This window comes from Pavona decussata, unplaced genomic scaffold (assembly GCF_977016875.1).
Source record: "Pavona decussata unplaced genomic scaffold, jaPavDecu1.1 SCAFFOLD_255, whole genome shotgun sequence".
NCBI classification, from domain to species: domain Eukaryota; kingdom Metazoa; phylum Cnidaria; class Anthozoa; order Scleractinia; family Agariciidae; genus Pavona; species Pavona decussata.
The window spans coordinates 44,466-62,069 of NW_028145658.1; the positions used below are offsets into that span (position 1 = coordinate 44,466).

Below are 17,604 nucleotides of genomic sequence, written 5' to 3' on the forward strand. Positions count from 1 at the left end.
CCGTAATTTCTTTTCAGTAACACTAGCTCTATGTAGCGCAGGGTTGTTTATCGTTTTAAGAATATTTAACGCTGTTTCGCTGGGGGTAAAATACGGCGGAAGGAAAGTTAATTAGACGCACTCACCTATTCCGTTTGTAGTTTTCAATTTTAAATTGTTTCTGAAGTATTTCTAAAAAATAATTTACAGCTTAAAGAACCACAGTATTTTGTTTTGCTTTGTTTTCGTATGGCATGTGCCTGTCCTAATTTGTTGTTTTTTGTCACCGCATGTAATTGTCAAAAGAGAAAACTGTTAATGGAATAGAAAGAAAGTAAGTTGCCCAAACGGGATGGTAAATTTGGTTTTTATCTGGGGTTGCAGTACAATAATTAATGTTTGTAAGGTAATAGCTATTGTTATGTACCTGGATTTACTTTGACTGAAACGCGCGCTCTCATTGGTTGGTTTTTGGTCACGTGATAAGGACTAAAATCACTTGAGAAAAATGGGGTTGCGCGCTTTGAAAGGGTTTAAGTCCACGTTTCTATAGTGTTTAAGAGACATGGCACTTTTTTCATGGGTTATTTTAAAAACTAAGGAAATGAAAACATTTTGTGCTTATTGTCATAGAATTGTAGTCGTTTGGGAGAACTTCAAAGAGTATTGGAGACTCTCCTACGGCCCGCGTTTTCTCAGCAGGGTTTCGTTCTTTTGAGACTTCTACTCGTCTTCTGTGACTCTATGGAAACATGGAAAATGTTTTATCAGCTTTGTTTAAAGGTTAACAGAGTAGAGATTGATACAGAATCAATAAGTGAGGATTTAATTAAGCCAGCAAATTGGGAGGGAACCAATATAAGTAACGAATGCAAGTAAGCTACTGACACGTAACGTATGTATGGTAGTATAGCAGATCATGTATGTAAACGAAGTTTAAATAAAGGTTATTGAAGGGATGAGTTGTCTATGGATAATGCATAGAGCACAAATTGACCCTATAAAATGTTCTAAAACTCAAATGGATCCACGAGTCAGGCTAGTAGTTTCACTGCCAAGTGAATTTTATTATTTTTTTGTTAAAACTGTGCAAACTAGCAAATTTTTGGCCTTCTTTCAGACGAAAAAGTGCTCTTACAACGTTAAGAAGAAAATATCTTGAAGGAAGAACAACGAAAACATAATGAGCTTTAAGTGATTTTATTAATACACACAAAAAGAACTTTGAAACCGTGGACAATATTTTAAGTTGCAATCTATTTCCATCATGGAATAACCGATAAAAGATAATGAAAAGTATTTTAACGATTCCATTGATATATAAATGTTTATTCAGGCTGATATATATTTTGTATATTTAAATTGACATGCAGTAAATATATGTGACAGTTCGCCTTCAAATATGTTCACAAAGCATAGTTTTCACTCCAAAGGAAAATAGAAAATCGGTCGGAAAGAACGTTTCAGTCAAAACGAGAGGAAGCAAGATACTAAATTAACGGTTCCGTCAACATCTGTAAATTCATTCACTGTTCCTCTTCAGTTCTTTGTAGAGATACAAAATTTGATCCTGCCAGCGCCTAATCGAACGTTAAAGTGCTTAGAATTTCTGATCTCCTCAGCACTTGAAACTGAACAAAATCGGCTATTACACCAGATTTCAAAAGGACTTATAATTTCTTATCCCCCGTCTCTTAAGACTGAACAAAATCGACTATTAACACGTTATTCTAAAGGGCTCAGAATTTCTAATATACCCCATCGCTTAAAGGGGAAGTGTAATGGTATTTTACGTTTTTTCTTAAAAAATGGTGAAATAAGGCCTTAACTTAGCTACAAAATAATACTACAACAACGAAAGGAAAGAAATCAACTCAATTCTTGAAAGGAACACTTCTTAATCTGAGAACGATGCATTATTCAGTAATGGCACAGGCAAACTCGGAAAAAGAAATTCCGAGTGCTCCTATCAGGAGTCAAACCTAAGACCTTCCGATTACTAGTTCGGGTGCTCTACCACTGAGGTAAAGGAGACTCGTGGGAGCTAAGGCCATGAAACTAGGTTCATGGCACAAGCATCCCATGTTTGTCCACGCTTGGCATCGAAGGCTTGGCATCAAAAGTTTAATCCCGAGCAACAATGCAATATTTTCCGGCTTCGATTTTCTCGTTGTTCTGGGGGAAAACGCTCACTAAAATGTTCGGTAAACTCTCAACATTTACTAAAAGGAAAGGAGAGAGAAAGAATCATCCTGGTGTAGTAAAAATTATGTTTCAGCTACCATGAATCTGATGAATGTGAGTTGATTCGGTGAATTGCTCTGTGTGGAGTAAGTTTCTTAGATATAATGATTTTTTTAAAACTTATTGTCTCAAGTCGAGTACTAAATTGATAAGTTCTCTAGGTTTCCAGTGACTGTATTTTTATAGAACTGCTTAATGACCGACGCTTGAGTTCAATTTCATTCATTTTTGTAGGGTTGTGTTAAAAGCGGGATGTGAGGGGGGCAAGGAATATCTTGGATGTTTTTTCTTCCCGAAATAACAATACTTAATCCATCTCTTGAAAAAATAAACAAATATACAACTTGTAAAATCTTTCCTCGAGTCTCCTATTTATACAAATGGGACTAATTCATACAAATTTCTTGCAGATATTTACAAAGTTGAAGTAATATATCAAAGACGAGAAGGTGTGTGTCAGTCAATCCCCCCCTCCCTCTCTCTCTCTCTCTCTCTCTCTCTCTCTCTCTCTCTCTCTCTCTCTCTCTCTCTCTCTCTCTCTCTCTCTCTCTCTCTCTCTCTCTCTCTCTCTCTCTCTCTCTCTCTCTCTCTCTCTCTCTCTCTCTCTCTCTCTCTCTGTTGTTGTTTTTGTTGTTGTTTTGTTTTAATAGTGAGCTTACGCAACAGGATGGCTGGGGGAGGGGGGCGGTGAAATATCGTTGTGTGACCAACATGACATCTTAGTCAATACCTTCACATTCTTAGGCAATTTTCAACTAGAACTGGTGTTCTTGCATCTGTGACGACCTGAAAACCACGAGCGGTAGGAATCTTACAATCTAGAGTCATGAATACTTGGCCGTCATGTTGGTCACACAAGCACAATTTGCCGTCCCACCAAATCAGCCGTCCTGTTGCGTAAACTCGCTTTTGTGTTCTAGGGACGGGGGCGGGGAAGGGAGAGAGCGAATTTCGCCCCCACCCCACTCTCCCTCCATAACTTAGGAAGTATATGGTATTGAGACTTGCAGGGTAGTTAGTACGTTCAAAAGTGTTTCCTTTGAGGTCCGCATAGAAAAGTGATGAGGTCATATGACATGGTAATTACATCGTGGTTGCCAAATTGTGGAAATCTTGGATTCGCCATCTTGGATTTCTCAATTTCCCCAAAACTTCAGGATTGTGAGCACAGAATTGAACGAAGGTAATAAAAACCAACAAAGAAACGCTAATATGTGCTGAAAAACTGTCTATCAAAAATTGGTGACCATGGTAACATCAAAGTCAATAAACACTAACCAACCACTTCAGATTTTCCCAGACAAATTTATGAAAAAAGGCCTGAAGTTTCTTGCCTTTTGCTAAAATGTTAGAAAACGTTATTCGGGACTAAAACAGTAGAAGATATTTGCATAAAAATAGAATATATTTCCCAAAGGAAAATTATTGTATTGTTTCGCTCCTCCAACATGGCCGTCGTGCACGCACTCTATAGTGTAGATAGGGTTAAGAGGAGTTGATCAATTTTGTTATAGTAGTTAACTTTTTTAAGAAATATTTTTTTTAAAACATCGTTTAAAGAAAAATTGTCCCTAATTTTGAAAACCGACAATTGATTTCTTCTTTAGTCCATAAAATAAGTCTCGGAACTCTCAGGTTTCACATCTGCAAGTTTCATGGCAATCATGGGCTCATGACTCCCTATTCAAAATTCTCGTTACAGTTCCTTTGAAAATGCTATGCCGATGCATTTAATTTGCCTTAGCTGACGCACAAAGCACAAGAGTGCAGCCAGGTTATTTTTCATCTGAATGGCTAATGCTACGCAAATCTTTATTGAAAGAATCTGAGCTTATTGAAAATACATCTTTCCCATTAACAAAACTATATTGATTATCTAAGATTTAGAATATGAGAGTTCTCTAAGATAATGATTAGTGAATTCAAAAACTAGAGGGTTCTTTTCATGAAGCCGCCATTTGACTACATCTACCAGAAGTCATTTCATTTTCCGTTTGAATTAAAACTCCGTAATTTCAGAGGAATGAGTAAATAAAGGTAACTTTGATTAGCTGAGAAAAACTGAAGGGTTCTAGTAGTTAGAATCAAATAGTGTGACCATGAAAATGTCGTTTTCTAGTTTCTTTAACGGTTTTCTGTTGCAGTGGCATTAAAATACACAAGGAAATGCGATCGTCATGTTTCATGAATCATCATGTTTGTTTTGAGATTTCTATCTGCCAGTGACGTTGTCGCCACTAATAACACACGATATACCTACTTTATCTTTTAGCATGGCCAGACCTTTCTGAAAAAACTGTCTATCAAAAATTGGTGATATACCTACTTTATCTTTTAACATGGCCAGACCTTTTCTTTCGGACACAAAACGTCAGACAGAAGCTTGCAGAGGTTTTTTGGCACGTATGAAAGTCTTTATGGGCTTTTCATCTTTGAGGAATTTCTTTTTTTTTTTATCAGTGTAACTGATCAGTCAATCGTTATAGTTTGGGGCACTTCACAGCTAAGTGTTTATCAAATTGGGATCAATCATTTCCCTTTCGGAATACTCCGATTTGTGCTTTCAGTTATACCTTTATTAGATCATGACACATGTTCATATTACGCTCTGTAGACTGAAAGGATTTTCTTCATGTTCGTATATATCCTTCCGCTTCACCAAGATGTTGTTTCCTAGGTTCTCAAACAGTAGGTTAACCCAAAATTTGAGTATCTATACTTCGGTTATAAAAGCGCCAGATTATGCCGTCAAAAATATTTATGTTTAGACGCCTGCCAAAAAGTCACCAGTTTCCCATAAAAAAAATGAAACTTACTCCCACTGATCTGGACTGGAATCGTCATGAATTTCTACCACCTGATACCTGTAGTTTGGACTCTGTCTCTGAATCAAAAATCCAATGTTGACGCTGTCTACCCAAAACGAGACTTATCAGCTATTGGCCAAAACCCTTCGATATTTCTAGGAAAAAAAATTGGCAATAATACAAACTTTCCAGTCCACCGTGAATATGTTGGCGGACACAGGAGGAATATTTCGAATTTTCTTTTCTGTGTATTAATTTATAAGCCTTCACCGTTCTCGCCAACCTTATTAGCTATATATATAGCTATGTTGTGTATATAACGAAGGTGAAGTCCTCTAGTGAATACGCGCATTATGGGATATACACGGATGGCACATCTCTGTCAAGAAGCTGATATTTATGACGGGATATTTCCATCACTCTTAACAATCATTCTTAAAAAACGTCAAGATAATTGTCCGTGTTCCAATAAACAGTCCTCGAATATGGCTTTATACATAGCACACGCAGATGAATGAAAGAATGAAAGATTATAGAGTTTTTCTAACTACGTTGGAAAGTCAATCAATGTCGATGTACAACCTTCAGTGTTTCTGTAGTAAATTCTAAGCGTTAAAGTAAGAAATAAACCCAGTATGCCACGTTAAGAATAACAAAGGACAAAGGAAACAGTACTCGCGAAGCTTTGTCGATGACGTTAGCTGATGTCTTCTTTATGCTGGTACCTACTAAACTTTCTATCCACCCGTCATCCACTACGGTTTTGCTTGCTTTGTTTGCTGTGTGGACCAGTTCAAGATCATCGTCGGCTCCCATCATAAGTTCAACTTTTTGGCCATTACGCATGCGTCTAGTCGATTTAGAGACCTAAATGAACGAAAGAAACAAATTTTAATTTTACTCTCGCATTTCAATCCCTTCGTGTACAGTTACAGTCACATGAAGCATAAACTAGGCCTTAGCTCCCACGCGACTCCTGTAACTCAGTAATCTTTATCATCATCATCATCATCATCATCATCATCATCATCATCATCATCAGCCAACTGCACTGCAGTCGGTCACTAGCTCTCTCCAAGCCTTCCGGTCTTTTACCATGCTTCGAATCTCTTCTGGCGTTGGTGGGTATGCCTGGCTCATTACACTGGAAATGTACTGATGAAACATCGCTTTGAGCGACCGGGCTTACGTTCGCCATGTTTAGGGTGTAGAGATAGCGCATCCGAACTAGTAATCGGAAGGTCTTAGGTTCGACTCCTGATAGAACCACTCGGATTTCCTTTTCCCGAGTAAGCCCGCGTTTTCCTATTTTGTATACCTCCATGTCGTGTACCCCAGATCACGCGTTCCTGCTACAGATCTTATACAACTGTTTCGACAAAGGTTGTCCAAAAAAAAAAAAGCGCAATAAAAGCGTGCGCAACAATGCCAAAAGGTAGTCTGGGAAACACCCAATAAATTTCAATAAAAGCTTAGAATCCGGATCTTGAGCTTTTATTGAAATTTACTGGGTATTTCTCAGATTATCACGTACGCTTTTACGCTTTTTTTGGACAACCTTTGTCGAAACAGCTGTATGCGTTGTATGAAAAAAAGGATTAAGGAACCAAAAGCAAGGGAAACGTCCGCTGTTGTTGATTTCTACTTAGTGATTGACGTTAAATCGATGAGGCGGTCGAAATCAAAGCCGGAGGAGTCTGATCTCCCAGGCTATATATTTGTGGAAAATCCAAATCACAACATTCATTCATTCATTCATTCATTCATTCATTCATCCATCCATTCATTCATTTATTCATTCATTCATTCATTTATTTATTTATCTATTTATTTATTTATTTATTTATTTATTTATTTATTTATTTATTTATTTATTTATTTATTTATAAACTTCGCCAGAGGAGAAAAAACAACAGGAAGAAACCTCTGACAGGAGAGAACTCACAGAACGATAAGTTCCAATAACGAGACTCCTTGTGTTCGCCTTAAGACGTCCTATGCGTCATTTCAACCCGTAGTCAAAATTTATTCTAACACCAGTCCTAAATACATACAAGTTTAGTATAAAAAATGATGGCTGCGAACTCAAACAGCTCAATCCGATTTCTTGCACCCATTTCTTTAACATTTTTTAGTACATTTTTTAACTCTTTTCTCATTTATCTTTAGGTTTTTTTTGTTGTTGTTTGTTTGTTTGTTTTTAATTCAAATCAGTTGACGTTAGGCCGGGCGATAACATTAGATTTGAAGCTGTAAGCTGGTGGTACAATGTTTTGTTAAATATTAACAATTATTGGACGAGGTTAAGCAGAATATCGTGATTTGTCAGTGGCGAGCAGATCACTCTCTGGCAGCTCAGGGAAGCGACCTGCCAGCCAAGAACGTGATGAGCATGAGCTGAATTTTATTCGCAGCAAAACACAGATGGACAGTATTGCGCGTGAGAAGACCATTATTTGTAGGTAGTTATTTGAAGGTCACGTGGTTTGCTTTCGGCCAATGAAAAGGAAGAAAAATTACATCGAATACATATGATAATAGTGATTACTTTATATAACACACCTTGCACTTGATCTTTTCCTTATCTTCTATGGCGCTCACATTCAAAACGTAGACGATTATGCATTCCACTGCAGCCAAGAAGACAAACACAAAAGACATAAGTAGATACCAGTCTAGTGCCTTTGGGTAGCTGACATGAGGCAGAGGACCATTCAGTGAACCAAGAAGGAACATGATGGTTAAGATGCAGGTGATCCCCAGGGCCATTCTGTTGCCAATGTCTTCCTTCTCCATCCAGAAAACGATCCAGCTAATCAGGACAACAATAATATTTGGGAAAAAGACTTGGATAAGGAAATAACCGATACGACGCTTGAATGAGAACGTCACGGTAATGGTTGAGAAGGACCCTAATGAAAAAAGAATGATGAAATATAGTGAATAAGCCCATATTGCAGTGGTTACCAATAGCACACGGCTCTCCGCCTCCAAAAGAAGCGAATAAGGGTTGCATTTTGGTGGACGTCAATGGAATAAGTGCCGTTAAAACAAATGTACGGTTTCAACGGAACAGAGCCCCAAAATAGTAATTTTAACTTCTAACATTTGATCGAGGTTGATTTCCAAGCAAGTTGAAATTAAAAGAAATACTCTCTTTTACAAGATTTGAAAAGTTACTGTTAAATTTTGGCACATATGATAATTTGAAAAATCAACGATGCGAGCAAGTTAGAACATACGCTATTCCCCATTTGAGCTGGCTTTTCAATTAATGTTATTAAACTTTACCTTCTACTTAATAGGTAAATTCTTGGCTCTACTGCCTTGAAATCTTGTTACAATTCAAAGTAATATCAACGGTTTTTCTTTGATAGAAGTTAATCAAAATTCTTACTTGAGCGATTCTTTCGACTCCAGTGGATCAGATGTAATTGGTAACCAATGCTCCTGGTACCAGTACCAGATCTGTTTCGGTATTCTGTTTTCATCCATGTGTAGAATGTGCCCGACCCAGCGAAATTGAGCTGGACATACTACTAAGTATATAATGTATAATCCTTATGCTGTTTTACTTACCTGTAGAAAATGCTCCCTCATCCGAAGACAGCTCTGCGCCTTCGTAATCAAATTGAGCCATCTTTTCATTTCCAACGTGGACTTTGGAAATATTCCATTCAAATATAATATCATCCGAGGTATAACTATCTGCATATGAAATAAATATGATTTATTATACATAAAAGAGTGCTTTACCGGGAAAATAAAGCACTCGTAAAATTCATAGTTGTGTATAATAAAAAACAATATTTTACTCACTAGCTGCCCACCCTAATAAAACATTATTGCAATAATCAATTCGGCTAGAAACGAAATCATGGACTGACTTCTTCGTAGTTTCACGGGACATAAATTTACTAATGCGCCTGAAGATGAAGATGACAAGACGCAGAACCCCATATCTTACTTACATGGGATATCATAGTTAACATTGGGTCAAACCATGCACCAATAAGGTTTCTAACGGACGAGTTTACCAGGCACTCTACAGAAAATCTAACAGTAATCGCATCTATTAAGTAGGCCGTTTAAAAAAGCAGTCGAATCCTTTCTTACGTGCCAGTTAACTGAGTAAAAGGAATAGTAAGCTTTCCATTTGTCTTTGGTTTGTTACAAAAGCATTCAGGGGTAGCACTAATTTACGGAACTGCAGACCGCGGAACCGCGGAACCTGCGGAACCTAGAGAAATGATATTATTATTATTATTATTTTATTTTTTTTATTTTGCAACTTACATACCAGGTATAAGAATACAGCTGATTTCGATTTCATTGCTGTGTATAGACCTGGATTTTTTTTTTTTTACATGATTCCACAGCATGATTCAATGGTCATGATTCGACCGAGAGGTTACGACGCTCATCGTCGGATGAACTCGCGAAATCTTTAAGGTTCTGCACGAGGACTTGAGGTGGCGCGTGATTCATCACCAATATTTGCACGGGAGCTCGATAAAGGAAACAGACAATGTTCTTTTTACGAGTACCGCATTTGTTCCAAAAATCCGTAAATTGTATCGGCAACGTGGCGAGGTGAACCGAAAGCGAAGAATAATCAAAAGAGAAGAACCGAAAGAGAAGAATAATCAAATAATCTCTAGGTTCCGCAGGTTCCGAGGGTTTCACAGGTTCCGCGGTTCCGCGGTCTGTAGTTCCGCAGATTAGTACTATCCAGCATTCAGCAGTTTTGGAGAACACTTGAGAAGGGTAGAGACATATTTGGCTGCATGTGCCGTAAAGGGCCTTCACAGACGAGGCTTTTCGTTGTCGATAACAAAAAGTTATCGATGACAAAGCATCTCGTGTGTGAATCCAGTTATCGACTACAAATAACGAAAAATAAAATCGTTGACAACAAAGTAGTTTTCCTTTACAAAAGGAATTTAGATACTGCTTTAGTTGTTGGTAACAAACGGGGCAGTTTTGCTACCGACAACTCACTTTCTCGTTTATTTTTGCATTTTTCTTACGATGTACACATGCGCATTACAAGCAAGTTTTAGGGTCCTTTAAAACATAAAGGTTGATCGACATCTAACTTTTTCATGTGTGAAAACGCATTTGCAAACACTAATAGTTGTCGATTGAATATAGTCGTCGATAACAATTTTCCTCGTCTGTGAACGCCTTTGTTTTCTTTAATGAAATTCGCGTTCTCTTAAGTAACTAAAAAGAAACTATCGTTATCTATAGGGTTTACCATTCCTTTAAAAAGACGGTGTCTTCAACTGTTACTGCGCATACCTTCAGCGCATTTCGGGATTGTCCGAGAAAATTGGGTTTCTGAAAGACGATGCTTCCTAATTCAAAGGTATTTAGACTATTACTATTCGCGGAGTGGAGTTCTTAACAAGCCATGCCTGTTATCAATAATAAAGCCTTTAAGAATTATTGTTGTTTAATTATTTCTCAAAACTACGTGGTTACCCTCACGAATGCCTCTGTATTAGGAAGTAAATAGTGAGGTACTTACAGCTTCCAAACTTTAAAAAGCATTTCTGTGAGTCGTGTGGAAAACTATGGAGATCCATGTTGCAAGAGGCCAGCACTGTTACGCTAGATAAAACAAAATAATTTTTATTATTATATAGACACGAGTGTTTTACTGGAAAATACACCACTCGTAAATTTTATTCGAAACTACATCCGGTACCAGAGTGGCGTACTTTCCATATCCTCACTAGTGAGGATATTGACGACGTCATTTGGCGCTTTTTCACGTTCTTAATGCAAACAGTTGGTGAAAAATGGCAAGTGATAGATTTGTTTATATAACAAAAAGAAAATTACACGGTGTCTTGAATTTTATGATAATGAATTTTATTTTCCCATATTGAAAACAATATTTTACTCACTCGCTGCGCTGCTTCGTAAAATATTGTCCTCACCACTCGAAAATAAAAATAATATCTTCGCGCCGCCGTCTAATATCCTCTATTTATGAAGAATTATACCTATCACGAAAAACTTGACGAAACACTCTTTGCTTCCTGTAGTTGAATCACCAACCATAGGCTCTGTAAAATGCTTACTAAAACTGGAATTCATTATTTTCTTTCTTTCTTTCTTTCTTTCTTTCTTTCTTTCTTTCTTTCTTTCTTTCTTTCTTTTTTTCTTTCTTTCTTTCCTTTTCCTCCTTCCTTTATTGACAATTGTCTGTAATTAGTTACATGTTTGGTCTGACTTAGGTTATGCGGAGGGGCCTAATGCCAAGCTCCTTTCACCTTTTATGGGGCACCGGTGGGTGTACAAAGACAAATATACAAAAACAGCGTAACGTAACGTAATCTAGTGCGAAAGTGCAATGTTCACAATTCTTCCTTCCTTCCTTCCTTCCTTCCTTCCTTCCTTCCTTCCTTCCTTCCTTCCTTGCTTTCTTTTTCGTTTCGATTATTTATTTATTTATTTATTTATTTATTAAGGTATGTTAACGCAAGTGTACCCTTTACTATAGAGAACATCTCCAGTGGGTTGAATGCTGACGCTGCTGTGTATTTCCTCGTCTGGCATCATCATGTTTGATTCACGTGCATTGTAACAATAGGGGTCTGGAACCCAGACGTTCTCGATATCACCTCCTTTTATGACGAGGGTGTGGTTAAGCCTGCCGGAAAGCCGTGCATCTCTCCATCGCTGACGAAAGTAGCTGTAAACTTTATATTCCTTTGGTAATAAAAAAAAAATAAAAAAAAAATTAAGAAAAACCCGAAAACTGTATAATGCAAAAATTGCAAAATACGGAGAATAGCAATCAAAACAATACCAGAATCGAAACAGCAATATGGCATTAGCCATTAGCAAAAACAGAATAAATACAAATAGGAACAGAAATGAAAGAAAGCGCATTCAGGTTTCCCACCATATTTGCTTCCTCTATGTTTCCAAAAGATTCTACGTATATTTCCGCCATAATCGTTGTTGCCTTCCCCTTATCTAAAAAGAAAGTACTAAAGTTACTAACTGGACTACATGTGGAATACTGAGTATTTCTTTATGAGTAATAATTTGCGAAGCTCATCCGATCAATATAAATATAAGAGAACACGCAAACAAACGCGTTGCCGTCTAGTAGCATGTGGATTTGTTGTGTTACAATGGTATGACTTAAAAAACTTTGCATGACAAATCAACGGATTTGTTTTAAATTAATGTGAAACTCTTTAGGCTCTTTAATGCACTTTTGTATTCTCTATTGTCTATCCGCTTCTGAGGTCGATTTGAGTCACTTTAAAATGTACATCTGTTGCTTAAACACCTTATCACAATATGGTTTTCGGGGGGTGGGGGTGTTACACTCGAATGTTTATTTTTGTAACTTTCTACACGCAAGACCTAACACATCAGCCATTTAAATGCAAACCAAAAGGGGGAAAACAGCTGGAAAAGGTTAGTATTTGAGACAAGACAAAGGAACGTTACGCCAGAACTACCAAATAAGGTCTGATCTCGGTATCTCGGCTGTTATATTTTGCGGAAGTGAATGTAGGTTTCGCTGCATGTCACCAAAGATTTTAGGTTCGGAGCCCCTATATTTCATTTATATCCCTTTCCCCCCTTAAAATCACAAGTCAAAATAAAAAGGGATTCGCAACTGAAGTTACAAAACATTCTTATCTTAGGAGGGATAATTCTTAACTGCTCACCAAAATCCGGCCGCAACGCTTTATCATAGCCCGAGAAAAACTTAGTTATTATGTCATCTTCACCACGGACCCTGAGAAGAACAAAAAAGACAACTACAGTAAACTGATACGATCGTCCCTGAGTCTACAGTGGAATAAGGCACTATAAGAATATGATTGAAGTCTTTTCACTACCAAAATTGACTCAGTTCATGAGCTACTGAATGACATAGCTACTTACCAACTGCAACAGACCAACAGCCGCAGTATAAACAAATTTGTCGATATATGGAAGATTACGTCCATTCTGAACCTGCATAAACGAAAGAAAGAAGTTATCCTAATCGAAAACGTCTGGAAAAGGATTTATAGAGGACTGTAAAAGGGAAACAAAAACACAAACATTCTTTATCACAGATTTTTCGGGTAGGAATGTACATTTAGACGCCCTTAAAATGCCTTAGTACCTGGGGCTCAGGCGATAGGGAGCAGCGGGAAAAAAAAGCGAGGGAACCCAGAAGACTTGGCTCCCTTAATTCACCTCGAGTCTCATACCTCTCTGTGCTATCTGAGCACTTGTAACAGGCTAACACGGACAATGCACGTCTTTGAATACTGTTGGATTTCCCAAGAGACCAATACCAGTTAAGTTACATCTCTTCATAATGTAAGCGTTAAACAAAAATGCCATTTCAATTAAAAACAAAAGAAGGTTTCCAAATTTTATTGAAACTTATACCAAGAATGTAGTTTTAAAAGGTATGGCCGAAGGTTAATGAGAAGGTTTTCCTTGGGTGAACGTATCTAAACGCACACTTAGCTTACCGCTTGATGCTATGCTGATTCTAAATTAGCTAGTTTCAAGCATTGGTGTACTGTTTTGAAATTTAAAAAACCGTGACCTAAACTCCATGCCAGCTCCCTTTCTCTTTCCAAAAAGATTTGTGCTCAAGAGGGCAATCGATCATATTGAAACTAAAAGGCAATGCTTTTATATCAGATTCTCTAGCATCGCTAGATAAATGGAGATATAGAATTACGTTTACGACAAACGACAAACGGCAGAAATGGCCACGTGATCATGTTTACCCTATATTTGCCTCTCGATTTTCAGTTTCTCAGTAAAATTAAGTAGTTTTGGGTTAGCATCAAAGGCCAGAATTATTTTGCACTATTGTCATCTATCTACTGATTTTTTTAAGAAAACATAAATGCTAATCTCACGTCCGCCGTTTGTCGTAAGTGCGATTCTAAATCTCTCTAAAGGCTAGTTTTCACTAGGACATAAGCATAAGCATAAAGATAAGCAAGTGAGAACGCTAACTACATACGCATAAGGACAGACGCACGCGCAGAAAACCATTTCTAAACGGAATTCTCGATACCAGCTCTTCTCGATGTTAAACAAGATGGCGGACGAAACTGTTGACTGCCTTGTGCTTGTTCTTGTGCTTATGTTGTCCCTGTTCTCACTTGTGAAATCGTCGACATAACATGACATAAGCATAAGCATATGCACAAGAAGAACGAACACGTTCCTTCTTCTTGTGCTTATGCTTATGCTTACGCCGTAGGTGTTCTCACTTGCTTAAGCGGCGTTTGAGGTTCTGTTTCTGCTTATGTTTATGTCCTAATGCAAACCAGCCTTAATGACTGCATCCGTTCACGGTTGACTTAGCTTTTGTCTGGCAGTTTAAAATACAGACCATCTTGACGAAAACCTGAAAGCTTGAAACGACTATCTTGGTCAAGTCTACTGCATTTCGAGGCATTTGAAGTAATATTGGAAAGATTGAACCTCTCCGAGTTAAACGAATTCACAAGTGTTAATCTCAGCTGACACGCTCACCAAAACAGTAAAACAGATACTAATTTCGATTGTCTCACTTCATGCATCTTCATGCAGACCGTATTTCATAAACTTAGCACAGAGACCAAAACGAAACCAACGCAGAAAGCTCCAGTAAACCCGCCTATTATCCAACTAAACTTTGGTCAGGTAATAAATTTCCATATTCCTTTGAAGTTTACGAAGAGCAACGGAGGTTTAACATATAAAGAGAACAAGGATGTTATACTACCTTACCGCTGATCAAGACGCGTTGAATCAACGTTTGCCCAAACTGCCGTGCGGACGAAATTAAAAATCAAACAAACTTCAGATTATTCTGGCCTCTAATTGTTTGGCAACGATATGTAGTTGCCGCTGAAATAATATTTTTTTGTTCTATGACTCCGATATTAATCCCTTTTGGGATTTAGGCTCACTTTTATCGTCTTTTGTGTCCGATATTGGGCTGTTTTGTGTCCATGTAGATTTACATAATTCCTTTTCCAATACTGAACATTTCATGAATCAAATAATATTCCTGCAACAAGGTAATTCTTTTATGTCCCCTCCTAATTCAGGCATCGAATTTTTCGACAGATATCTTAGACAATGCATTTCGACTGTAAAATAAAATTTAGAAATAACCTTCGCAATTGAATCAGAACCCCGCCAGACCAGTCAGGCATAAAATCACACAAATAAAGAACTCGTACCAGCCTCGTCCCCAGCCCCCCCTTGGCGCGGGGTCAAATGTGACGTCACATGTTGAGCTGGTCGGGAAGACGCGCCTAGGACACCTCACGCTATCGTTACCCTTGATGCCTGGGAACGAGACTGAACTCGCATAAGGCAGACATTTTAATTGTTATTTTAGCAACCTTAAGCAAACTTTAACAACTGCGTGAAGATTCCATGGATACTGACCCGTAACGTGGTTGCACGTTTGTTATTTATTGCCTTAAATTTTATCCCAGCGAATCAAGTTAATCTTTCTAGTGCATTTACAAGCCTCGGGTTGTTGTAAAATCTTTAAAATTGTAGTGACTTGCATGTTTACTAAAATAAACATGATGGAACTGTTAAGCCAGTGAATTGTTCCTAGCGGACAAATTGTGCGGACGTTTTGTATGTGTGTAAAAGTTTATTTATACATTTCCAAAGATTGTTGTAACTAAAGATGATAATGTTTTGTTAAAATATTTTTTAGTTAAACGGGAAACCTTTCAGTTATAGGAATAGATCTTATATATTCGCTCCGTTATGCTAATTGCCCATTAGAAACCACGTCAAATATAGTTTCAGAAGAATCGATCCTTTGTTTCCTTGGAAGTAAAAAATTCATGCCAGCTTGGATATGACCAATTCTAAAAGAGGCTCTTCCTTAAAGTACCGACAGATGATCTGTAATGGGGCAACGAAATAACGAATATTGAATCAATGAGATGTTCGTTCTTTATGCCATTCAACTCTCAAAGTGACGTCACTTTTCACGTGTGATTTGTGTTGAAATGGCGGTTTTTAATTGAATGTCGGCAAACCAAAACTAGCCAATCACAACGGACACAGACACCACCAACAACCAATCGGAATTTCAAGCAAAACCATTTAACCAGCGCTTAGCGCGGGAGAACACGTGCAAGCAAGCCCCAAATAGGCTTTTAATTGCTTCTACTTGGTCGAGAAGGTGGTGCGAGTTTTGCTAACCAAACAAATCAATTACAGAGAGTAGAAAAGGAATCGAAGACAAACGCAAAGGCAAAATTGTCTCCTGCACTCAATTCAAAAACCGTTCGATAATTCTGATTTATTTACTTTTGTCCAGTTTTTCTTTAGTTTTTACTACATTTGACATGGCTGAGATAAGACGAATAAATGAGCCCTAACCCAAGTATTATTTAAAAAAAAAAAGTTAGCCGAGAATGTGGTGTTTTGGAGTCAACAGAGGACTTATACGTCGTAAATTAAACTACGGTAAATTGTGCTTCAGAAAACATTGACACCAGTTTCACTTAACGATTCAAATTTTATTCAAAAATCCAGCAAGAAAAAGTAAGCAAAAGAGATTGGCCCGCAGGTAGCGAGAGCTAATCTAGGCGACCCAGACTTAAACGATAAAAATTAATCACATAGGAGTAAAACAATGGGTTTATTTACATTGTTCAACAAACAAACGCTAACCTTTGGTTAATTAGCAATTATTCACTGAAGTGGGTGGTGTGCGTTCTATGATCACGTTACATCATGGACAAAACTGTTTGATCACGGCGCGGTGGAGTGTATGTCTCATAACGGCAACAAGCCGAAAAGAAAAAAAACACAGTAAACAGAGCGATAAAGATGAATACTCGTCAAATGCGCCATGAAAATAGTTTCAGATGCTCTTCTAATTGTACCGAAGCTTTTCAGAGAAAAAAAAAACACTAAGGTCTATAGCGACAAACACCTTGAGAGAAGAACAGTTCAAATTACATTGCTCCCTGAGGATGAAGTTTAGGGTTGCATGTTTCACATGAATCTTAAAATAGCATAAATTGCTAACGATGGGAATAGAAATACGGACTAGGTAAGTAATAAGTCTTGCAAGCATAGAAAACAAGCGCAAATAACCAATCTTTCTACCAATAAACGAAGCACAAACTTTGCCGATTTCCTCTTCGCCGCCATTTTGACAATCTCACATCCACAATGCAACGTTATCGTAGTGTGCACACCATCTGATCTTCACTAACTCTGAGATGAGCAATTGTTTAAGTGCATACCAAACCAGTGGAAAGCCATTCCCAGTAAATCGTTTATTCGAGAGACACTGGTGAGAGAATTTCGCCCATAAACAAGGGCATTGTTGTAAGGTTAAAAACAAATGCTATCCAGAATATGAATAAATACTAAATACTAAATACTAACAGGAATTAACCATTGGTCATCAAAATGACTTAAATCTTCAAGGCACGAAATTCCACTCTTTTTGATTCCAACTACAAAATGAAATTTTTACAGTTTAGCGTCAAATGAGGTAGCATTATTTCCGAACGTTATAATTTACTGCAAACATTAAAAACAA

At 37.6% G+C, this 17,604-nt stretch overlaps 1 protein-coding gene across 1 annotated transcript; it reads right to left on the reverse strand.

Annotated features, from left to right (window-relative positions):
- Window positions 1-5,157: 5,157 nt before the first annotated feature.
- Window positions 5,158-14,944, reverse strand: LOC146456379 (gamma-aminobutyric acid receptor subunit alpha-6-like). The gene is made up of 9 exons (XM_085093174.1): window positions 14,799-14,944; window positions 12,954-13,025; window positions 12,734-12,804; window positions 11,950-12,023; window positions 11,533-11,753; window positions 10,564-10,646; window positions 8,610-8,738; window positions 7,593-7,942; window positions 5,158-5,897 (listed from the first exon to the last, which is right to left on the reverse strand). Exons 2-9 carry the CDS (start codon window positions 13,016-13,018, stop codon window positions 5,643-5,645), a joined length of 1,248 nt encoding a protein of 415 aa, XP_084949300.1. The 5' UTR covers window positions 13,019-13,025; window positions 14,799-14,944; the 3' UTR covers window positions 5,158-5,642.
- Window positions 14,945-17,604: the final 2,660 nt, after the last annotated feature.